The sequence below is a fragment of the Oryza glaberrima genome, chromosome 4 (genome assembly GCF_000147395.1).
Source record: "Oryza glaberrima chromosome 4, OglaRS2, whole genome shotgun sequence".
NCBI lineage: Eukaryota > Viridiplantae > Streptophyta > Magnoliopsida > Poales > Poaceae > Oryza > Oryza glaberrima.
In genome coordinates, this window is record NC_068329.1 from 17,677,129 (window position 1) to 17,701,234 (window position 24,106).

The window sequence follows — 24,106 nt, forward strand, 5'->3', positions numbered from 1 at the left end:
CCTGTACATATACAAAGGCTTCTGTTCGCTGCTAGTACTACCTTAGCTGACCAGAAGTTAGGAATCAACGATGCATTTATATGTGTGTTTAGTTCACGTCAAAATTAGAAGTTTGGTTGAAATTGGAACGATGTGACGAAAAAGTTGGAAGTTTATGTGTGTAGGAAAGTTTTGATATGATGGAAAAGTTGGAAGTTTAAAAAAAAAAGTTTGGAAGTAAACTCGGCCTAACCTGCATTTGCTGTTTTGGTTGAAATAAGATTCAGAGAAGATTCGTTGGTACCATTAAAGAGAGGACCAATTTTCCAGTTGCTCACTAGGTGATTTCAACCAGAAGCTCCGGCCGAAGCCCCATGTTCATAAGACCATGCTAGCAAAAAGATAAAATTAGTAAAACAAAGCAGATGTTCAAATATCGCTGGGATAATATACCACTCTCAAACGCCAAATAGACCGTTCTTAGCACCAGCAGAGGTGGGGAAGCGCGCATAATACCAATGCCTCACTCAAGATGTGACAGGCAAGCCCCACTGCTTTATGAAGAGCTAAGGGGCTGTGTGGTTTCCGGGACTTATTCTAAGTCCCTGTCACATCGAATATTTGGACATTAATTTAGAGTATTAAATATACACTAATTACAAAACCCATTTCATAATATTGGACTAATTCGCGAGACGAATCTTTTGAGTCTAATTACGTCATAATTTTGACAGTGTGATGCTACAGTAAACTTTTGATAATTATGGATTAATTAGGCTTAAAAAATTCGTCTCGCAGATTAGCTCTCATTTATGAAATTAGTTTTTTTATTAGTCTATGTTTAATACTCTAAATTAACGTCCTAACATCCGATGTGACATGGGCTAAAAAATTTTTAGCCCCATCTAAACACCCCCACACAAGCATAAACAGGAGAGGGGTTCCATGTTCCATCAACAGTGAAGGTAAAGAATACTGGCTTGCCAATGGTATAGCAGAAGGGAACATCTTTGGGATCTGGAGAGGTGGGCATCACTGCCAATGTTTAGAATCACAAATGTAAGTTACTTTTAGATTAGACAAAAAGAATGAAAAACTTAACGTAAGAATCAGTAACAGTATACCATAGGTAGGTGCAGCACGTGCTCTTATTGGGGAATTTGCTGCCTATGGAGTCCCGAAAGCCAGAACAACAACAACGAACACGAGGAAGAGCTCCTCAAGGGGGATCCCATGGGATCATTTTGTAACCTAGTTTGTAAAAACTCTAGTTTTTTTTTCTCTCTTCTCCTAATATGAAATAGGCAGAGCTCCTGATTTTACCCCTAAAAAAACATGAGGAAGAGCATCAGATAGAACGCCTTACGGACAAAAACAACACAAGAGTCATTCTTGTGCTGTCGACATACATAGCATCCTCTTGCTTATTGTAATGAATCCCATGTCTTTCTAGCCAATCCTTCTCCATACCTCAGATGCTATCTGCATTTAAGTGATCAAATTTTCAATATGGCAACATATTTCAAAGATATTTGGAACAACTTAATAGCACAGATCGTATGCTTCAATATGGTAAATGGATTGGCATAATATAACTTCTTTTTAAACTGAAACTGGCATAATATGACCATAATGATGGAAAAACCATGTCACCGCCTCACCGGTCTTGACTTCCTAGGAAGTTGGGACGCTTGTGTCGGGAGGGGTTTGCATCAATACCTCAAATCAAACGCATCACTAGGCGGTCATGTCAGCCTGCAGGGGATTCCCTGGTCGGATTGAGGCGTGGCGAGGACGGCGCTAGAGGTGGCTGCCGGCGAAAGCTCTCCTAATTGAACCTAGAGCAGCACTACTAGCTACTAAGCTTCGTAGCAAGTTGGATTATAGCCTTAAACAAACAATCGGCAGTAGAAAAAACTTCGATCGGGTCAATCGGCGCCACTGTTAAACCCTACCTATTGACTATTCCCGCCAAAGGCACCGGGGTGGGGGGGGGAGGAGCATGCGGAAGGCCATGACGAGATAGATACTTACAAAGGGACGGTGCACCAGGTCACCAACCGATTCTGTCGACGGAGTCGGGGGCGATCGCCGCGGCGGCGGCGAGTTGGGGAGGAGAGGCGGCCATGGAGCTTCGCGTGGTGAGTTGGGTGACTGGTGGTACCAAGGAAAAACGTGCAATAAAAACCACCAATTAATTGAAAACCCATGAAAACTATATCTAAATTTCTCTAAGTTCATGAAAAAAAATGCAGAGATGGTTATAGTTTTGAAATTATTTTACACAAAATCTTAAATCCGATCTCCAAGAGGAAAAAAAGGGACAAATTCCATGTGAATATTACCCTGATACTATTCATCCTTTTTTTTACACTCAAACGAAGTTAAATTTAGACTTGATATTTAGAGATAATGTATTTTATGACTATACCTATATCTAATAATTTTTTTAAAAACTTTTATGTTTGATTTTCATAGGTTTTATTTGATGGTTTTTACTTAATATGACTCAAGTATGAATGATTTACCAGTAGAACTACGTAGATTGGGGTAATATGTTGTTTTTCAAGGGGCGAAAACAACTCAGAAATGGATGGAAACCACCTTTACCGCTTTCGTTTTCAAATCTTTTTAAGAATCACAATAAAAAAAATCCTGAATTCAAAAATGGAATCGAATATTATCGGATACAGAGCTAATACAAAATGACGCAGATATGGGAACGGAAATATATCGGAATATAAAAATCCCTCCAAGTGAGCTTCCAAGTGTTTTTTTTTCTAAAACAATAGATAAAATCCAAAATTTTAGCAACTAACATCCCAGATCACTTCGTCACAAAACCGAGTAAAGTTTGTACTTACTGCCACAAAGTGAGGTGCATATCTTGATCTCTCATTGTAGCAATCACAATAGGAAGTGCAGAATAATGCATCACATAACACAATCACTCACAGAGTGAAAGTCACATTTAAATTGTAGTATGTCTTCTGCTCAGGTCCAAATCCCCCAAAACCACGAATTCCGCGTGGACCGCGTCGAGGAAAAAACCGAACTTTCCTAGTGTCCCCTCCACACTCTCATCGCGTGCTTCCTGCGCTCACTCTCTTCTGGAAGAGCTTATTCCCGGCGCGACCATGGCGATGGCGGCGCTGCGTGAGGCCTCCCGCCGTCTGGTCTCCAGGAGGGAGTCCCCGGCGGCCTACGCGCGCCCCTTCCTCCTCACGCACTCCCGGGGCATCACCTACAGGCTCTTCATCGGAGGTAAACCTCACCCCCCGTCTCCGTCTCCTCCCGTTTCCTGACTCGCGCATGCCGCTTGTGTAACATCTCCACCATGGCGTCATCACAGCGCTGCAGATCTTTGCTCGCTCGCCGTCTCTCGTGCGTGCAGATCTGTGTGATTGGCGGCTCGGCAAGTCGGCAAGCCTGTGCATGCATAGTGTTCGACGAAATGCCCGAGAGACGCATTCACCCTGAGTTTCTATCCTTTTACAGGGCTGTCCCAATTCGCGACCGAGGATAGCCTGGCAGAAGCTTTCTCTCAGTATGGCCAGGTACTAGAAGGTACATTTACTTGTAACTTACCAGAGCCGAGCCTAGAGCACACTTTGGTTTATACTTCTTGTCATTACTAGTAAGTTGGAAACTGTTCTTGTTCAAATGCAGCAACAATTGTCACCGATAAGATGACCAACAGACCAAAAGGATTCGGCTTTGTGAAATTTGCCTCCGAAGAAGCCGCCAATAAAGCAAAGGAAGAGATGAACGGCAAGGCAAGCTTTTTGAAACAGTGTATTTTTAGTTCAGCCTAGGCCTTGTTTGGAATGTTGGATTACCACATGAACTTCACAGGAAACCCCAAAATCCAGTTTAAGGGTTGGTTGTTTCTTTCCTAGCAAGTTCATGTAGAATATCAGTCTTGCAAACAAGGCCTTAGAAGTTAGAAGCACACTGTGTTTTTCCTACTTGATTTGATTAACGCAAACTTGCAACAGGTATTGAACGGCCGAGTTATCTATGTCGACATTGCGAAGGCCAAAATGAATCGTACTACAGATTCCAGTCCAAGAGCGACAGGTCCTCCTAAGCCACCTGACCGCTGTTGATAGCATGCGTGTCATCTTCATACTTTCCTTTTTATCTGCTGCACGAGTAGTCTATTGTTAGATTGGGAGTACCTAAAACCATAGAGAGTAATATGAACGATATTACAAAGCTTAGAATGTTGAATATGAACGATATTACAAAGCTTAGAATGTTGAATGTCCAGTTTTAAAGTTCAGGTGCTAATGGATTTTCATCCAAAGTTTATGGGGAGGTTATTGGGACTTCTTCCTATTATTATTGAGAAGTTCATGCGTAATAATACTGGATTTCCAGTTTTGCAATAAAAGAAGATGTGCCCGATCAACAGCTCAGATTATGATATAACATCACATGCTCTTGCCGATCAAATACTGTGCCCTTTCCTTCTTTGTCATGGACAGTATCTATAATGCTGTCGCCATGAAATGATCTGAAAAGTGCTGTTCATATAGTTGCATATGCTCTTGATGAAGCTGTGGTAGAACAGTGTCCTTCCCCCATGTCTGTCCAGTGTTCTGTATGGAACTAATAATGAATTGGTGTTTTCAAGTACTCCTAACTTAAACTTCATTTGATTTCCCTAAAACTGTGGAACAGTACCTTGATTATACGGAAAACATGAATTGTAATGCGATGGACAGACGGCACATTTTTTTCTGCATTCTTGTATTATTTGAAGGGAAAACATTACTCTTTCTTTTTCAAATTGAAACGTAAAAAAGCACTACTACATGAGATTGGAACATGCGAACAATGTCAATTCTACTAGGCTTAATTTCACATCCTAGGATCAGCTCAGGTGTTTTATCTCCTATTTTAAATGGATGATAAGCACCTGGCCAATTTTTATAGTTTAAGAATAATGTAACTACGGTGGAAGAAAAATACACGCGAGTTCTCTGCTCGATTTGTACACTGATGAAGAGAAGGCCACATTTTGTCCTCTCTTTTTCCTAACCGCAGCCGCCGATCACCGGAGCACCACGGCGGCGACGAAGCTCAGCACGGCCATGGCGCTGGCGGCGGAGCAGCACAGGTCGATGAGCGCCTCGCGTCGCGCCTTGCTCTCCTTCCTCCCCTTCCTGCTCTTCACGAACTCGTCGTACCTCCTCTTCGCCTCGTCCCGTTCTCTCCCCCCGCCTATCCTCTGTTCCTCCATTGCCGCAGCGAGGAGGCGGAGGCTTCGCTCGCCGCTCGCCGCGGCGCCGTCGGCGTCCTGCACGGCGAGGCTGACCTCGCTGATGTTGCCGGCCCCCTCGGAGCAGGTCACGGTGGCCTCGAACTTGCACCCGCCCAGCACCACCGCGAACCTCACCAGCGTCTCGCCGGTGTACCAGTGCCGGTCCACCGCCACGGCGCGCCGGCTGGACACGTTCACCGCTCGGCCGCGGGCAGGGTCGACGACCACCCAGCTCAGCTCCAGCTCCGCCGGAGACAGCGCCGCCTCCGCCGCCGGCTTCTTGCACTCCACGGCCTCCACCCGGAACGGCGAGCCGAGGAACCACGGCGACGACGCGGGCGTCTCCACGACACGGGAGAGCAGGGGCGCCCCCCTGTAGTAGACGTCCACCGCCGAGACGAGCTCCGACGGGAGGGGACCTCCGCCGCCGCCGCCGAGCTCCCCGGCGTCCGGGCGCGGGAACGGGAACGCGTCGGCGAAGAGCCGGCGCGGCGGGACCACGGACAGCAGCCGCGGGTGCCCCGCCATGGACGGCCACTCCGCGAGGCAGAGCGTGCGCCACGTCTCCGGGTCCGCGGCGAGCGCCCGGAGCCCCGCCGTGGCGCAGCTCGCCGCCGCCAGCGACCGCCCGTCCAGCCGCCGCAGCGCGCGCGCCAGCACGTCGGCGTGCAGGTCCTCTATCGTAGTAGTCGCCACCATTTTCTCTTCTTCTCTCCCTGGCGCCTTCACCCTCTCTCTCCTCTTTTGTACGATGAACCGGTGATAACTACTGCGCCTCCGCCGTGGTCCGGCTTTTATATAGCACTCCTCCTTGTGTGCCCTACTAGTAGTAAGCGCGGTGAACTCTGGTCAAAACCACAGCCGTCCTGGCTGCGACGTGGTCCAGTACCTGTACAGTGCGTTGGTGTGTTTCACAATTTTCTTTCGTTTTAACCCGCATGCCGGTGTGGCCGTGTGGGCGCGGCTTGCAGTGCAGGGCGCCGGCGTGGCAGCCGACGAGAAGGGGTCGGTGGCGCGTGCCAGGGCCGCGCTGGCGCCCGTGGTACGGCGCGACGCGGCTCGCCTCGGCGTATCATCTCAGGCCGCGAACGCGTGGCGCGCCGTGTCTCCTCCGTGCCACGCCGCGGCGCGTCTACCTGACTCTTGAGTCGGTACGCGTCGTGCGATCGGCTGGTTGGTCGGGCGCAACCGCAAACGCAAGCGAGACGTGCCGTTCGTTGCACTTGACGTGACAGAGAACCAAAAGAAAAACAGGTTTTGTTTCCCTGTGCCTTTCACGGCGACCGGTTTTTCTGGCTTGATGGCAAAGCAAATCTGTTGTGCACCGGTGTACCGTGTGTCCGTGTATCTGATTCTTAATTGCGTTTAGAAGGATATCGTTTTCCTCGCGGGGGGGAGAAGGCCGTCGAACGATCGGCACGGCATCTGCATACCGCTGAGATGCTGACGATGGGGGCGGCTCACCGGCATTAATGTCCTGGGAGAGTGAGATCGAGGGCTACTGGACGTGTTACGTGTACGACGGCTTGGCCTGCGTACGTACAGCTACCGTGTGCTGCTGCGCTGTTGCTCTTGCAGATTTCTCGTCAAGAAAGGCGCACTGATACAGGGATATGTACGTCCGTGTGTGTCGTTCCTATCCTCTCGCGGTGACACGATAAGCCTCTCCTAATAATTCTTTTTAGCACAAGAGCTTTCTCCTGATCTTGCGATTTTCTGCATGATCTCTCGTTCGGTGTTCGGTGAAGCAATCAAAATGAGAAACAAATGTGGTAACTTTCTGCTTACTAGTCTATCCATCTTATAATATAAGAAATTTTAGAGTTGTACACAGTTATTAAGATGGAGGTAGGTGAGAAAAGTGAATGATGGAGGTTTATGATTGGTTGGAAAGAGAATGCTGGTGAAGAAGTTGTTATATTTTAGGACAAATTTAAAGAGAAGTTGTTGTATTTTAAGACAGAATGAGTAGTTTAGATGCACAGCAATGCTACGCTGTTGTTCTGTGATTGTGCTTCAGCTGGGGAAAGCAGAGCAGTAGTATTCAGAGTTTAGAACTGTTTATATGCATAATGCAATTTTCTCGCGCTCCATTTTTTAAGGTCCTCAGCTTTCAAAGCCTGGGCGATCAGTCTGAGCATGTCGGTAGAGTCGCGGTCATGATTGCCAGAGCAATTAAACTGAAGAATAAATAAAGTCATATTGGAGTAGATTCAGATTGGCCCCGCAATAAGATAATCATATATCCTTTGATTTCTTTTCTCATAATGGTTTCTGAAGCCTTGGCTCGGCCGGCCGTCATGGGTTGCCTGAACTAGCATCAGGGTTTCGGGGCCCAAATCCTCATATGGTCATATATAACTGCATGACGTTGCAATATGTATGGCAAGGATCTATTTTACATGGGTAAATTTGTTTATTACCGCTGTAAAAATCACGAGCTAAAAAATACATGCTACTCCCTTTATCCCGTAATATAAAGCGCGGTCAAAATTGACACGGTCTCCAAAACTAATCTTTAACCTATAATTTCCCATGTACTATAAGGTTCCTAGCCACAAAACTATAACCATATGGAAGTAAATTTAAATATCAATCTGATATAATTTTTAACAAATAAAATTTATTTTATACTCCATTCGTCCCTAAATATTTGATGCCGTTGACTTTTTTAAACATGTTTGACTGTTCGTCTTATTCAAAAACTTTTCTGAAATATGTAAAACTATATGTATACATAAAAGTATATTTAACAATGAATCAAATGATAGGAAAAGAATTAATAATTACTTAAATTTTTTAAATAAGACGAATGGCCAAACATGTTTAAAAAAACCAATGACGTCAAACATTTAGAGATGAAGGGAGTATTATACTAAGTGTTAGTGAAATATTTTAAATGCTAAATCTTTAAATACGTGTGCGTCTTATATTATAGGATGGAGGGAGTACGTTATTAGTATGTAGATCCAGAGATCCAGGCTTTGGCCAAACATGTTTAAAAAAACCAATGACGTCAAACATTTAGAGATGAAGGGAGTATTATACTAAGTGTTAGTGAAATATTTTAAATGCTAAATCTTTAAATACGTGTGCGTCTTATATTATAAGATGGAGGGAGTACGTCATTAGTATGTAGATGCAGAGATCCAGGCTTTATATGTCATTATCATGTTACGATGTTATGTTACAACTCGAGTATCTTTAAGATGGTACTAAGTTATCCGATTTTACATCAGTATAATGTTTTGAGTTACCATGTTTTTAAGAGAAAAGATAGTTTTACCAAAGATTTGGATGCTACTATGGTATTACTTCATCTCAGAATAAGTTTGTTTTCCATCTATTTGTCTTACAGAGACGCCATCTTTTTCAGCGATCATTGCATTAGAGTATTGGGAGACAAACGTATTGAGATTTGCTAAAGTGGAGAATAATTATATTGGAGTTTGCTAAAGTAAGAACATTCTTTTTTTTTCCTTTGTATTGGCATGGGTAGAAATGGGCTAAAAATGAAGTCTTAGTGATGGAGATAGTACACGGGAACTGTCTAAAGATTTCAGATTGCAGATTTCAGGCTTCAGGCTTCTTTTGTTTGAGACCAAAATTAACCAATCAAAAAATAAATGTTGATATTGCCAAATTATTTGGCTTAGGGCTTGTTCACTTTATAGTCACTTTTAACCTTACCAAAATTTGGTTATACTAAATTTTAACACATTTTTACATTACCAAATTTTTAGTGCTAGATATGTTTTGTTTGAAGCCTTATCAAGTTTTGATGGAATTTTTACGAGTGGAAACTTATAAAACTACGGGCCTGTTAACTTTGGGCCTGTTCACTTTGGCATAGTTATCAAAATTTTGGCAACTTGCCAAAATTTTGGTAGGATTTCTTATATAGTTACCAAAATTTGACAGCAAACTAAATGTAGCCACTTTTTTGGTAACTTTACCAAAATTTGGTAAGGTTGAAAATGGCATCAAAGTGAACAGGCCCTACCAAAGGTTGGTAGGGTAACATTAATAAGAATATGTATAATTTGTTGCCTTACAAAAATTTGATAATACCAAAATTAGTAGGGTTAAAAGTGACACAAAAGTAAACAAGCCCTTACCAATCAAAAGCCTAGTCAATTTTCCCCAAAAAATTAGTAATTACCATTGTAAAAAAGAAAAATGGTAAGATCACAAATGGTAAAGAACCATATAAGCCCTAATTAGAGCTAAAGAATGCAGCTCAGGAACATGTGGCAGTGATCTCGGCACAAGGCATGTTTCGGAGTAAAAACAGATTCTTCAAAAAAATAACTTCATACAGACAGAAATTCAACATTTTCAGTCTAAAAAATAAGAAGATATTTGGAGGGAGAAATGTCCCTTCAAACATTTTTTTAAGAAAAAATTATGAGCATGTTGGGATCAAACACAAAATTTTGGAGTTAAAATTACATACCCCTTACCGCTCTACTGCACTGTCAAGTGCATCTCAGCATTTTAGTCTCACAGAGAACCTTCTGTTGTGTTCTAGACTGAGACAATTATTTTGGTTAATCCAATTAATCATTATCTCGAGTTACAACATTTTTTCTCTCTAGAGAAACATCTCCATTTTCTCATCGCCTCCCGGTTTAACTGCATTATTATATACTTCCTCCGTTTCTTAATGTAAGTCATTCTACCATTTTATATTTATATTGATGTTTATGAATCTAGACATATATATCTATCTAGATTTATTAACATCAATATAAATATAAAAAATGCTAAAATGACTTACCCCATAAAACGGAGGGTGTAAAACGGAGAGAGAAGCTGTTTTCTGCGCAGCTTGTTTATGACTCGCGCATATTCCTTGTGGACAATTAGTCATTGAACTAGGACAAGTCTAGAAGTGGAATCGTGGAAAGCTTCGATTAGGTAAAGAAAATGAATGTAGGAACTTCATCTTGACCAAATGCCACATTTGACATCCAAGTTAAGATTCCCCATGTTGTCTCATGAGCGCTCGCAAGCCTCTCCTTTGCATGTCGCCGTGTCTTCAGCGGTCAAGCCGCCTTCATCGATCCTCTATTTGCACGTTGTGCAGTACTGAATTATACTATAATTCTGATTCAGTACAGGTGAAGAGTTTTTTTTAAAAAAAAACTGAAAACAGCACTAGAGTGTCTTTTCATTGAATAGAGCCTACAGGTGAAGGGTTAGAAGAGTGCTTTGGCAGCACCTCCAGCCTCAAGCTTGTGATCCCGGATTCTGAGTTAATTCCATGACCTAAACTCAAACCATTCGGCTCTTCCTCTTGTGTAGTATATATCTGTTGACCTGCTGCTGTCCTGGAAGGTTTGCTTGCTTTTGTCACCATCTTTTCGTTTCTAGCGGTATTGCATCGATTGATCCATCTAATCCAGCATGTTACCCAGGGAAAAACTTGGCTCGAATCAGCGGCCGCGCGTGCGTACGTGCTCTTTGGTGCGATCGGATCTGATAAGAGTCCTGGACTCTGGACGTGTCTTGTTAGGAAGGAATCCCGTCGACGAAGGCTGTTTGGTCGGCGTCGCTCTCGATCTCACGGGCTCACTGTACGTAGTACGATGCAGAGCAGTTCATCTCATGGCTTCGTTTGACTGACAACGGGCGATGATCGGTTATCCTGTAAGGCACTCTCCGCCAGAAGCTGTGTACGGGATGGGAAAACTGAACTGATCGCTGATGTATCAGGATCAGTCGATCAGAAGTTCAAGACAGATCGGACGCCGCGATCGGTGGGGCGTGGAATCGACGGAGAAAATTTTGGTTGGATGTCGGTACGCCCCAAAGTTCCATTTAAACACTTCCACACCCTCTTGCTCTGTGGCTCCGTGCTTCAGCGACCTTCCCATGGTACGACGGCCAATGAACCGAGCTACTCGTCTACTCCTTTGCTAGAATGCTAGCTTCTTTCCCCGCTTCAAAATAAACCAATATAAATAATAATAGGATATAACCTAGGATAATAATCTGGATATCGTTATCTTAGATCCTCTAGATTGGTTTTTATTATACATTCTAAAATATACTCCCTCGATCCCAAAATAAGCGCATCAATTTTCATGTCCAACTTTAATCGTCCGTCTTATTTAATTTTTTTTATGATTAGTATTTCTATTGTTGTTAAATTATAAAACATGAGTAATACTTTATACGTGAATTATGTTTTTAGTTTTTTTTAAAAAAAAATAAATAAGACGACGATTAAAATTGGACACAGAAATTCATAGTTGCGCTTATTTTGGAACTGAGGGAGTAGCAATTTTGCACATGATTGGACACATTCAAATACCATGAATATGGATAAGGATGTATCTAAGCCGAGTTTAGTTCCAAACTTTTTTTTTCAAACTTTCAACTTTATCATCACATCAAAACTTTCTTACGCACACAAACTTTCAACTTTTCCGTCGCATTGTTCTAATTTTAACGAAACTTTCAATTTTAGCGCGAACTAAACACACCCCTAGTATCATGAATTAGATAGATATCTATTCAGATTTATAGTATTATAATAAGACCAATTCAGTACTAAGTTGCTTTTTTTTAAGATGGAGTGAGTATCTCATTAGTCGCTTGACTCATAGTTATAAATGAACAGTTGGTGTACTTAATGCGAAATTTGTTAGGAAGCAAGTGCAAGCTGATTGCAATCAGGGAGCAAAGACATCGCGATGAACCAGTCAGTAATACTCCGTCCGTCTCATAATATAGCGATTTAAGATAAGATGTGACTAGTACAATAAATTTTATCTTAGGTTGCTATATACTACATCCATCTCAAAATATGCACAACCGTGGATATCTGTGTCCACCATTCGTCTTATTTAAAAAAATAAAAAAAATTAGTCACACATAAAGTACTATTCATGTATTATCATCTAATAACAATAAAAATACTAATCATAAAAAATATTAAATAAAACAAATAGTCAAACATTGAACATGAACGATGCAAAACATTATTTATTTTGGGACGGAGGGAGTATATTATGAAAAGTAACCACGCTAGTGTGTATGGTAGCCGCGGAATGGGCTGGCCTTCGGGAGTTCGGGATCTTTACGGATTGGAATAAGTTCACTTTAGGTCTCTCTATTCGTAGCTTAGTTCGATTTTCGTCCCTGAACTGCAAAACCAGGTATGACCCATCTCCCAACTTACGAAAACCGGACAAACGAGGTCCCTCGGCAGTATGGAGGGCGGTTTTGGCCGACGTGGCGTTTATGTGGCTAATTTAACTTGATCTTCATCTGACGTGACATTGACATGGCGCTGACGTGGCAATTCAATCCGGAAAAATATTAAACCCCGTGGCACCCACATGTCAGTTTGATACACAAATTAATAAAAAATAGTGGGGCCCACGTGAGCCCCACATATCATTCTCACCCTTCTCTTCTTCCTCCTCCCTCCCTCTCCCTCTCCCTCCCCTCTCGTGGAGGAGTTCAGGGCCGCGCATGTGGGCGCGGTGCCGGGAGCTGCACGACCGCGTCGTGGCGTCCGCGTCCCCTTCCCTGCTGCGGCAGCCCGCGCTGCGGTCCCTCCTCTGCCTCGTTGCCGTCGAGCTGCAGCTCCTCAAACTCCTAAACGACACCACTAATCAATGGATAGCTAGCTAGAGGAAGAGCTCAACTGCATGTCTGCCACTCTGCATGCTTATGGTTCATGGTGTTTATGGTTGGGGGTTGAAGCCAGCTTGAACACGTGTAGTACTTCGGTCAACTACATTGGTAGAGAGTATAATTGGACTGAGCTGCGTTGGATGGATGTGAAGAAGAGCGAGACGGCACGAGGCAAGTAGCAGGTGATGAGGCTGCAAAATGAGAAGGAACATGAGCAAGTGACGACGACACAGTCGTGCAGCTTCCGGCACCTCGCCCGCGTGAGCTCCAGTTCGTCGGAGTCGGGCGGCGCCGTGGCCCCGAACTCCTCCACGAGCCCCCGCGCGGGGTCCGCGCCGCTGCCGTGGAGGAGGAGGAGGAGGAGGAGACCACGGCGGCCGGCTGTGCCAGTGGGAGAGGGGGAAGAGGAGGCCGGCGAGCAGGTTGCCGCCGAGTTGCAGCCGCACACGGGCGGGAACTTAGCGCCGCACCCCGCCAACGACGAGGTTCCCGCCGTTCGCTTGGCTCCACCGCCCCGCCGGCTTCGGGCGCCGCCACTGCGCCCGCGCGTCCGCCCGCCGCTGCCCCACTCCGCCCCGTCGGCTTTGCGCCGCCGTCCGCCTGCCGCCGCCCCCACTCCGCTCCGTCGTTGTCCCCGGCGCCGCTGCTATGTGGGGTGAGATGGGGAGAAAGAAGAGGTGGGGTGAGAATGACATGTGGGGCCCAGTGGCCCATGTGGGCTCCACCATTTTTTATTAATTTGTGTGTGAAACTGACATGTGGGTCCTATAGGTTTTAATATTTTTCCAGATCGAATTGCCACGTCAGATGAAGACTGAGTCAAATTAGCCACGTAGGCGTCACGTCGGCCAAAACCGCTCTCTATACCGCTGAGGGATCTCATTTGTCTGGTTTTTGGAAGTTGGGGGACGGGTCGTACCCGGTTTTGTGAAATCGGACTGAGCGACAAATAGGGGGACCTAAAGTGAACTTATTCCTTACGGATTTTGCGTCTCCCGCCCGCTGGGTTAAGAACTTACGACGAGCCGCTGTTTCTGATCGTGTGCAACGGTGAATTGGTAAAGTCTGCTGTCTGCAGCGAAGCCCGGGGTCATGCCTTGTGAGGTGAACGAACTAGGCGGGCCGGTGGCTCATCACATCCACACAAGTTATCTACCTGTTCACCACTTTACCTCGTTAAACAGCTCCAGTTCACCAATTGCATAGTCTAGAGTCTAGACCTCGATCACATTCCAAGGTAGTAGCACGAAAACAGAGTACCTGATCTGGAAAAACATAGTGCCGGCCATCGCCTACCAAAGTATGATTTGCGGGTACACTACTACGTTCAGTTAAACTCGTCGAAACAAGATTTCGGTAATACGAAAAGGGATGGCTATCAAGCTGGAAAAATAGATGGGTTTAGAGACACAAAATTTTATACAGGTTCAGGCCCTCTCAATGAGAAGTAATACCCTACTCCTGTCCGGGGATTAATCCACCGAGTATATTATTGATCGTATGATCTGGGAGAAAAGTTATGCCCCAAGAGATACCCGGACCCCTCCTTATATAGGGAGAGGAGTCCGTATTACAAGGTATACCCATATTCCTAACGGAATAGGCAAATAAAGATAAAATACAGTCGTAACCGACTAGAATCCCGAGTATTTCCTTGATATACAAGTTAAGGAATTTAACCCGAGTCCCTTAAAGATATTCTACCTATATATGGCATTCTATATTCAGTCGGATATATATGCCGTGTAGTTATGGGGTATCCATAATCTCCACAAAACTGCCATAGTCTTCTACTGACGAAATTAAGTTTGCCTCGGTAGGAACTACTAGCTGAGTACTCAGCATACTGGACGGCAGAAACAGCCGTGGCACTGGCCTTATCCACTCATATCCAAGTGGAGTCTCCCAATAGGCCGCTGCACGGGCGACGAATCTATTTCATCCGCTGCAAGTGATCCACATCACGCGAGCCCCCACAACGATCCGCGCCCGCTCATCCCCTCCCGCCACGTCCGCAACCGCAGCCACCACCACAAAATAAGGCCTAACCTACGCTGCCACAAACCACGGAGACAACACACGCAGCTCGCCGACCAGAGACAGAGAGAGACCATCTGCTAGCTTAGCTGCCATGGCCGCCTCCACCGTCTCCGGCCTCGCCGGCGCCACCCTCGCCCGCCGGCCGGCCTTCTCCACCGGTGCGTGCGTCACAGTCACAATCATCTTCTCACGCGCTATAACCGTGTGTTTAATTTGATCTTGGAATGCTCGATTTTTTTGTGCAGGCTTCACGACGGGCGCCCGGGTGTCGGCGAGGAACCCGCTGATGACGAGGAACCTGGAGAGGAACGGCAGGATCACCTGCATGACGTAAGTAGCAGTAGTAGGATCACCTGCAAGAAGAATTCTGAGAGCAGCAAGCGTACGTGGCGTGAGATTCTGACGGTGCGTACGTGGTGTTGTGTGTTGGGCCTGCAGGTTTCCGCGGGACTGGCTTAGGAGGGACCTGAACGTGATCGGGTTCGGGCTGATCGGGTGGATCGCGCCGTCGAGCGTCCCGGCGATCAACGGCAACAGCCTCACGGGGCTCTTCTTCTCCAGCATCAGCCAGGAGCTCTCCCACTTCCCCTCGCCGCCGGCGCTCGACTCGCCGTTCTGGTCAGTACCTCTATCTTCTTCAGGCACGCAGTATAGTACTCCTATATAATTAGTAGCAAAAGCGTTCAGTGGCAACGTGTCTAATTGTTCATGTGGGTTTTGTGATTAATTTGCAGGCTGTGGTTGGTGACGTGGCACCTTGGGCTGTTCCTGGCGCTCACCTTCGGCCAGATCGGGTTCAAGGGCAGGACCGAGGGCTACTTCGACAAGTGAATGAATCCACAGTGGCTTTTGGTTAGCTTGACTGTACGGACGGATGTGTGCGCTGCATATCCTTCCTTTTGTATAGGGCTCTGATTTGATCCTCTTGCGGATGTACGCTGTTGTAATTCTCCTCAACTCCTTAAAACTTTAAAGGACAAATATATGTGTTGTGGCTAAATCTTTTTCGCAATTAGACACAGACGCACGCACAAACGACACTGCATGTACAGTTGTACACAATTACACACTCGCACAGACCACCAAAATTACTGGACCACCAAAATTTTGTAGTATCACAAAACCAACCCATGTTTAACGGTATCGACCAATAAATACCATAATATCTGATATCATGTAGCAAATTTTGTCATTTAACAAATATGTAAGAACACAAAATTGATTGGTTTGTAATATAACCTTTTTCTCTACATAATTTATTGATTATACAATTGTCAAATATTTTAGAATTTGTTAAATAGCATTATTGAGGAGTAAGATCCTGGCTATAGTATTTGTGGATGTAGCGTATAAGATCGGTATAAGGATATGCACGTAGATGTCATAAGAAGAAATGCAATTAGATTTTTACAAGTTCGAACCCTCAATGTGAGTAATAGTTCTATTCATGTTTATATCTATTGACCGAAAGTATCACACTGAGTATGATGTCTGAGGTGGGATCTCTAATCTAGCATACTCAACTAACCTTAACTAAGAGCAGGTACAATAGCAGGCTATAAGCCAACTATAAACATATTTTGAAAAGATAAAGAAATAGAGAGAGTAGCAGTGGGCTACAGATCTGTAGCCAGCTGCAGCACGGACTCCAAAACATAATGTGTGTATGACATGTAGGATCAGATATTAATAGTATAGTAAGCAACTATTGTATGAATTAATTATTACATTGGCTATAGATAATTTAGAGCTAGTAGTGGGCTATACTATTACAACTCTAAAGATGCGGCAACAATGCAATTGGCGGCTAGCTCTGGGCTTCCCCTAAATGGATTTGGCATGAAGGCTGTGGCTTGAGATTTGACGCCCTATTCTCCTAGGACGTGGTGTGTCTTTATACCGGAATACGACCCTGGTCCAAGTAGATCTTGATCCCAAGTAGGACACTAGATCTTGTCCATGAAGCCATAACGTCTATGACTTGAACTATGCAATCTTTCTTTGTGTGACGCGTATTCACTCATAGTATACCCCTATTCATAGATATCTTTTTGTGTACAATTACTCCCTCCGTCTCAAAAAAAAAAGACAAACCCTGGTTTCCGTGTCCAATGTTTGATCGTTCATCTTATTTGAAAAAATTATGAAAAAAATTAAAAAGATAAGTCACGCATAAAGTATTAATCATGTTGTATCATCTAACTACAATGAAAATACTAATTATAAAAAAAATTCATATAAGACAGACAGTCAAACGTTGGCACGGAAACCCAGGTTTGCCTTTTTTTTTGGGACGGAGGGAGTAGATAACTACATTCCCCGTAAAGTAAGTATGAGTGTATGGGATACCTCATATCTACTACTTCCTCCGTTTCATATTATAAGATTTTCTAGCATTTTCGAAAGACTAGACCGACATATCTTAAGATTGATGAAGTCAACACGGATATCTTGCTGTCGATAGGTACCTCGTCTACCACTGAAAGAATAATTAGCCATAATTACAAACACCTGTGATATACTCTCTTGTTTCCTAAATATTTGACGCCGTTGACTTTTTAAAACATGTTTGACTGTTCATCTTATTCAAAAACTTTTATGAAATATGCAAAACTATATGTATATATAAAAGTATATTTAAGAATGAATCAAATGATAAGAAAATAATTAATAATTGCTTAAATTTTTTAATAAGAACGAACGGTCAAACATATTTAAAAAGGTCAACGACGTCAAATATTTAGGGACGGAGTGAGTAGGACCTAGGTCTGTTCAGATTATAGCCAAAATAAACCTTACCAAATTTTGGCATTGCCAAAATTTTGGCAAGTTAATTTTGGCAATATTGTCAAAATTTTGGCAGGATTTCTTATGTATTTACCAAATTTAACAACAAACTAAACATAGACATTTTTTTGGCAACTTTACTCAAAAATAGTATGGTTGAAAATGACATCAATCTGAATAGCCCTAAATCAGGCTGGCCTCGGTCAAATACAAGAAACATAACCGGTGAGCTATTCTTGAACGAACGTAATTCAGGATACAACATATTGTTTTGATTCTACATAATTTATAAGTTGAATTTCCAAAACTCAATCAAACATCAATCTTCAAATATTTCAATTGGATATATGAAAACCATGTGTAGATTTTCTTTTAGAAAAATCGTATAACATGTACAAAAAAATTCTGAATTTTTACATTAGTTGCTCGTTTGCTACTGGGCTAGCTAGCAGTCTAGCACCACACCAACATGGCTAGGCCCAAGCCCAACTCGTGATCCAGTCATCCATAGTCGACTCGACTTTGGGTTCGAGCGATCGAAACTCGGTAACCCAGGCGAGGCGAATCCAAATGCGACCACCCGCTGGCCGGCCTCCCCGCTCGCCGCCGCCGCCGCCGCATGACCACCGCCGCCCTCCGGCCATCCCCACCGGTCGCCACCCTCCTCGGCCGCTGCCGCACCGCGCGCTGCCTCGCCCAGCTCCACGCCCGCATCGTCCGCCTCGGCCTCCACAACCACCACGCGCTCCTCGCCCGCTTCGCCGCCGCCTGCGACGCCCTCTCCTGCCCCTCCGTCGCCGCCTCCCTCCTCTCCGTCGCCGTCCCGGTACGCCTGCGGAACGCCGTGCTCGCCTCCCTCGCCCGCCACGCCCCGCTGCGGGACGCGCTCGCGCAGTTCAACCTCCTCCGCGGGGGCGCGTCCCGCCCGGACGCCTTCTCCTTCCCTCCCCTCCTCTGCGCCTGCGCGCGCGCCTCCTCCCTCCCCACCGGCGCTTCCTTGCACGCCGCGGCCATCCGCCTCGGAGTCGATGCCGACCTCTTCGTCCGCACGGCGCTCATCCAGTTCTATGGGAGGTGCGGCGCCGCTGCCGCCGCCCGGGCTCTGTTCGATTCACTGACAAACCCCAGCGAGGTCTCTTGGACGGCCATTGTCACTGCCTATGTCAACTCTGGTGATATTTTGACTGCCAGGGAGTTGTTCGACCAAATTCCACACCGAAATGTGGTGCATTGGAATGCCATGGTTGATGGGTATGTGAAGTGCGGTGACTTGGAGGGTGCAAGGAAGCTGTTTGATGAAATGCCTGAGAGAACTCCTGCAGCGTACACATCATTGATTGGCGGGTATTTAAATGCAGGGAACATGGGAGCTGCGAGAACATTGTTTGATAAGCTAGAGGACCGTGATTTGTTCGCATGGTCAACAATGATATCAGGGTGTGCACAGAACGGTTACCCTGGAGAGGCTTTGAGGATTTTTAACGAGTTCCAAAAGCAAGAAATATGTCCAGATGAGCTTGTTATTGTTGGTTTGATGTCAGCATGCTCCCAACTTGGTAACATCACATTGGCAAGATGGATTGAAGGTTACATCATGATTTATCCAATAGACATGAACAATGTCCATGTGATGGCGGGTCTCATTAACATGAATGCAAAGTGTGGCAACATGGAGAGAGCTACTCTTTTGTTTGAATCTATGTCAGTTCGAGATGTTTTTTCATATTGTTCAATGATGCAAGGTCATTGCCTCCATGGTTCAGCTAGCAAGGCTGTAGAGCTTTTTTCTCAGATGCTCTTGGAGGGCATCACCCCAGATAACGCCGCGTTCACAGTTGTTTTGACAGCTTGCAGTCATGCTGGCCTAGTTGAAGAAGGGAAAAGGTACTTTGATATGATGAAGAATGAGTATATGATTGTACCATCTGGTGACCACTATGCTTGCCTTGTCAGTCTTCTCGGACGTTTTGGGATGCTGAGAGATGCATATGAGCTTATCAAGTCAATGCCTGGAGAACCTCATCCAGGAGCATGGGGTGCATTGCTGGGGGGATGCAAGTTTCATTGTGACATTGAGCTTGGAAAAATTGCTGCAAAGAAGCTCTTTGAAATTGAACCGGAAAATGCTGGAAATTATGTCTCGTTGTCAAACATTTATGCTAACATTGACCGATGGGGAAATGTTTCTGAAACTAGAGCTGAGATGACAGGAAGAGGGATAACGAAAATTGCAGGCTGTACCTTGGTTTTGCAGTAGCATGGTTGAGATGAGTGAGGGATTTATTTTGCCATATGTTTACTTGCCCTACTGGAAAGTTCAGTGAACATCTTTCTGAATGAGAGGAAAAACCATGTGTGCTGTAATGCTGTGCATGTTGACTCATGATGGTTATGAGATCAATAGAAACCAAGAGTTTACACTCAACCTGAGAATGCCTACAATAAATCTGGCTTCATGACATAAATGATGTGCTTGTTAACAAGCTGTATGGGAGTTAATAAGAGGAACGGGACCATCTTAAGTAGACTGTTCTCTTCGGAGTGCTTTGAATTCTTTCTGCCGTTGATACCTTATGAGAACCAGAGGATTCCGTGACACTGGTTTGATACCATCCACTTCTGTTGCTGAGTCTCATCCACTTTTTCAATTGTTGATGAGACGACTCCCGGTGAGTGCTCGCTTGGTCATTCCTAATCTTCTTTACTACCTATCTTAGTTATTGTTCATCAATTCGAGCTTTTTTATAATGTGATTTCTACTGAACTACTACCCATCATGCAAACTAGGATGGTTACATGGGGGAAAAGGTTGCTGATTATTTGCCTTGGCAGGATCAGTATGTGATGTGGTATCCTGATATTGGTTGTCATTAATCAGAAAAAACAAGTATATAGCTCTTCAGGTATGTCCTTAGGATTCCTATTATATCTTGGTTTCCATGTGTGGCTTGAGCTTCAATGCCCTCACTAAGTATGTTCAAATACTCAGATAATTGTATCCAGAAGTTTCATTTTGAAACAAAGGCAGAAGCTCTGCCTTAATTCATTGATATAGAAGAGGCAAATAACAACTGTATATCCAGAAGTTGTGGAGTGCAAAATTTTGGAGTTTTGAGCATCGTGCCTCGGCTATACTTCCTGAAGGTGAGAACTACAGGGTTCAATTAGACTTGCTAACTGAAAGTAGCACATAGAATGTTTGCTTATATTGCCTTCATGCATGCAATAAGTGTGTTATTTGCAGGAAATGTGAAAAACCATGGATGTTATTTTGCATCAAACCAAACATACTACTGTGTGTCTCTACCTTACCAAATATTAGCAATGCCAAAATTTTGCATGACAAGAATTCGTTAGGGTTGATTTGGGCGATAAACCAAACAGCCTTATTGTCACATTTATGCTTTGAAAACCATTAGGTCATGTGATCACAGTAAGGATCAAGGTTTTAGTTGATTGAGTTTACGAAACATTACAAGAGCTCTTCTTTTCTTGGAATTACTTCAGTAATAACATAATTCATTTCAATTCCAATCATGTTTCAAAATTCTGTTGCACCTGCATACCCCTTTTGGTGTTGTTATCAGCAATTAATGATACCAATGACCTATCAACTCGAGGGCATATGCTCACAGAAATATAAACCTGGAAAAGTCAATTATGGCTTGATGAAGTCTAATGAGTAAGCTATGCTTACAGTAATATTTCAGGCAGTTTCCATTAAGGCCCACGTGTAGCGTGTCACCTCTGGGTTAAGAGGCGCGATGCTTTCAGATTCCTCCATTTGGAATTTGGTTTGCAAATGTGGTAACTGGTAAGGTAGTAACATGTGCTCCTATTAAATTGTGTCCCCTCATCCTAGTCTTAAACAAAAGTGATTAGACTTGTTGTTGAGTGGCGTCAAGTGGACCACCTTCTGCAGGCCTTGTTGCTGTTTCATCTGCATAGTGCCTGTCACCTGTGTGGCTGTGTGTGTTTTTGTGGTCCAGCGTCATATCACTGAGAAATATTTGAGCTGAAAGTTTTCTGACTGTACAACGCTATGCTAAATATACACATGTATCAGACAATGAATTCGCTAACGATACTGCACGAAGTGTCTTCTATAAAATGCAATGTCGATGGTAGGCTGGTAGTTATCAGCTTGCAGTCTCGGACAGGCACTACCGCCACTATGTTGCACTATATCATCTTTCTTCCTGAATCTTCAAATCAAATATAGCCAGATTTATCTAAGATCTGTGCATGGTGATGTAGTGGGATCATTGGCAAGTCATGATGTTTAGTATTTTCTGATTATAAAAAGGATATCAGTACACCATAGATACATGATAATACCTGTGCTCGAAGGTTTGGTGTTTGCATGTGCTCTCCTAGGTATATAGACCTCATCTAATCACCTAGCCTGTTGGAGAACCTCTACCATAGGTATTGCACGATCCTTATTATTTTGGTGTGTGAATCTATTAGGCTCCGTTTATGGCAGACAAACTTATCTTCATGTCGATTTAATTATTAATAACTTGCCCACGTATTCTGCTGCACCAGTGCTCTTCCAGGTCAATGAGCTTGTTATTAATGAAATCATGCGTTGATTCAAACATCTCCCTATAGCATTTGTATTAGTAGCACTAGGGAGTAACGACAGTTTGGGCAATATATAAACAATGCCATTAAATTCTCGGGCTATCTGGTTGGTCCATGTTAGATTCTTAGTGGGATGTGTGAATTGCAGCACTATGTCTCCGTGTGGGCATGCGCACGAGTGTATGTGCATGTCATATCACATGTCTAACACCACGGTGCACGAACTGAATCCTGGAACGTTGTCCCGTTGAAGTTATCAGCAATTGGAGAGGGGAAGCTAATTTTGTCCTGCTTCTTCTTTGTCAGGGATAACAAAGAGGTTATTTGACCAAGTACCCGCTGTGCTGCGAGTAAGATTCGAGTTATCAGCGGTTGTTTAGGTTGGATCTCAAAGAATCAACATACTGGTGAGTGTTCATACAAGTTCACCCTTCTGGTTGATTAAATCATATGACCAATTGTTTTGTGCTAGAGCAAACCAACATTGCTTTGCTTAATGTTTTCATCAAATGTCAACTTTTTTGCATTTGTATATTGCATGGATACTTCTCAGTATATCTTCTAAACGTTCAAACTCAGAAGATATTGCATAGAGATAAATAGTGAGTATATAAGATAAAGCTAGAATTGTACGAACAATTAAATGGAAATAAATAAGATTTAGACTTGTCCTTAGAGTTGACATTAGGTCTGGACTTTGTTGTCATGATAATTATGGTGGTATTATTAGATTTTAGTTTTTCTTTATTGAAGACATCTATGAAGCTAATGGTTGTATTTCAAACCATTTGGGTTAGTAGTTATGGTTTTTCTTACAATGTGTCAGCTTCTTGCAATAGTTTAGTCACAAGTTCGTACCATCATTAAAATGGAGTAATCCCTTCACTTAAGCGAAGATTAATGCGATGCCCTGCACTTTGAATCCACTATCTTTTAACCAAAGTTAAACAAATCCTATTGCTTAATGCATGGTTAGTTGCACACGCCCGTGCGTGTGAGCGGAGATTAGGTGTTTGACTCACTGCTGCAGCGTTAATGCGCAGGATCTTTTTAATTAGGATTAGAATATGATATTTGGCCTAAACTTATATAAAAGTGGGTGTTACAGGAGGCCGTGTGGCACTTAACCCCCACGGCGCTGTGTGGTTAAAATATTGAGGAGATGTTCCCTTCGTGGGCGGGATGATCTATTGTCTATTCTCTCGATGCAAGCAATGAAGGCATGGAAAAATAACTTCCGACGGCCAACTAGGATTGTGAAGATTTTTTTTCCTTTTTATTTAAGAACTGTGAAGATCTTTCATTCTGTGTTTTCTATCATTCATAAAACCTGTAGGGTATGTGTCCGTTGGAAGTTGCGATCGTCTGTTTCAAATATTTGAACTTAGCTTAAATTTGAGGTGTAATTATCAATGAAACTTGTTCATGGATGTCTAGCTGTTGAAGTTTATTTGTATGAATGAAACCGCAGTTGAAATAAAACTTCCTTTTTTTTTTCAGGAAGTATCCTAACATCTCAAAATTCTGTCTACCCTTTGATTCTTGCATTTTGTCCATGTTTATCCATTGCACAATCTACAGAACAATGAAGTTGTTTACTAAAACTGCTGCTGGTGACATCATTTTCGAAAGCAGCTGTTCCTTATGGTGGATTTTACAAGTAATCCATCACAAATAAATGATTTGGAATAGACTCTGAAATGCGAATTTAACTACTGATTTCAACTATGATTGATATTGTGAAACATAACACCGTTATAGTATTATGAAAATGTATTTTAAGATAGATTTGAA

The 24,106-nt window shown here is 43.7% G+C and overlaps 4 protein-coding genes across 6 annotated transcripts; 3 read left to right on the top strand and 1 right to left on the bottom strand.

Moving 5' to 3' along the window:
- Positions 1–2,971: 2,971 nt before the first annotated feature.
- LOC127769458 (small RNA-binding protein 11, chloroplastic) lies at positions 2,972–4,698 on the top strand. Of its 2 annotated transcripts, XM_052295044.1 has the most exons (5): positions 2,972–3,243; positions 3,332–3,394; positions 3,478–3,546; positions 3,649–3,755; positions 3,978–4,698. In XM_052295044.1, the coding sequence occupies exons 1-5, from the start codon at positions 3,117–3,119 to the stop codon at positions 4,086–4,088; spliced, it is 477 nt and encodes a 158-aa protein (XP_052151004.1). In that variant the 5' UTR covers positions 2,972–3,116; the 3' UTR covers positions 4,089–4,698. The 2 variants fall into 2 exon arrangements, with proteins under 2 accessions (XP_052151004.1, XP_052151005.1); XM_052295045.1 differs by lacking the exon at positions 3,332–3,394 and having other exon boundaries at positions 2,977–3,243.
- A 126-nt stretch (positions 4,699–4,824) lies between these two features.
- LOC127769457 (probable F-box protein At2g36090) lies at positions 4,825–6,141 on the bottom strand. Its single transcript, XM_052295043.1, has one exon. It carries the CDS (start codon positions 5,945–5,947, stop codon positions 5,039–5,041), a length of 909 nt encoding a protein of 302 aa, XP_052151003.1. The 5' UTR covers positions 5,948–6,141; the 3' UTR covers positions 4,825–5,038.
- Positions 6,142–14,943: 8,802 nt separating this feature from the next.
- On the top strand, positions 14,944–15,938 carry LOC127769475 (photosystem I subunit O). The gene is made up of 4 exons (XM_052295060.1): positions 14,944–15,096; positions 15,184–15,268; positions 15,377–15,556; positions 15,673–15,938. The coding sequence occupies exons 1-4, from the start codon at positions 15,030–15,032 to the stop codon at positions 15,767–15,769; spliced, it is 429 nt and encodes a 142-aa protein (XP_052151020.1). The 5' UTR covers positions 14,944–15,029; the 3' UTR covers positions 15,770–15,938.
- Positions 15,939–18,248: 2,310 nt separating this feature from the next.
- Positions 18,249–24,106, top strand: LOC127769390 (putative pentatricopeptide repeat-containing protein At5g37570). 2 transcript variants are annotated; one of them, XM_052294949.1, is made up of 5 exons: positions 18,249–20,394; positions 20,513–20,628; positions 20,715–20,869; positions 22,619–22,719; positions 23,421–24,106. In XM_052294949.1, exon 1 carries the CDS (start codon positions 18,345–18,347, stop codon positions 19,980–19,982), a length of 1,638 nt encoding a protein of 545 aa, XP_052150909.1. In that variant the 5' UTR covers positions 18,249–18,344; the 3' UTR covers positions 19,983–20,394; positions 20,513–20,628; positions 20,715–20,869; positions 22,619–22,719; positions 23,421–24,106. The 2 variants fall into 2 exon arrangements, with proteins under 2 accessions (XP_052150909.1, XP_052150910.1); XM_052294950.1 differs by having other exon boundaries at positions 20,558–20,628.

Bases quoted from the DNA above. Each gene is read 5' to 3' on its own strand.
- LOC127769390 (XM_052294949.1), top strand. From the start codon at position 18,345: ATGACCACCGCCGCCCTCCGGCCATCCCCACCGGTCGCCACCCTCCTC.
- LOC127769458 (XM_052295044.1), top strand. From the start codon at position 3,117: ATGGCGATGGCGGCGCTGCGTGAGGCCTCCCGCCGTCTGGTCTCCAGG. The intron at 3,244-3,331 runs GTAAACCTCACC...GCGTCATCACAG, and splicing joins CTACAGGCTCTTCATCGGAG to CGCTGCAGATCTTTGCTCGC. The intron at 3,547-3,648 runs GTACATTTACTT...GTTCAAATGCAG, and splicing joins GTATGGCCAGGTACTAGAAG to CAACAATTGTCACCGATAAG.
- LOC127769457 (XM_052295043.1), bottom strand. From the start codon at position 5,947: ATGGTGGCGACTACTACGATAGAGGACCTGCACGCCGACGTGCTGGCG.
- LOC127769475 (XM_052295060.1), top strand. From the start codon at position 15,030: ATGGCCGCCTCCACCGTCTCCGGCCTCGCCGGCGCCACCCTCGCCCGC. The intron at 15,097-15,183 runs GTGCGTGCGTCA...TTTTTTGTGCAG, and splicing joins CCGGCCGGCCTTCTCCACCG to GCTTCACGACGGGCGCCCGG. The intron at 15,269-15,376 runs GTAAGTAGCAGT...TTGGGCCTGCAG, and splicing joins GGCAGGATCACCTGCATGAC to GTTTCCGCGGGACTGGCTTA.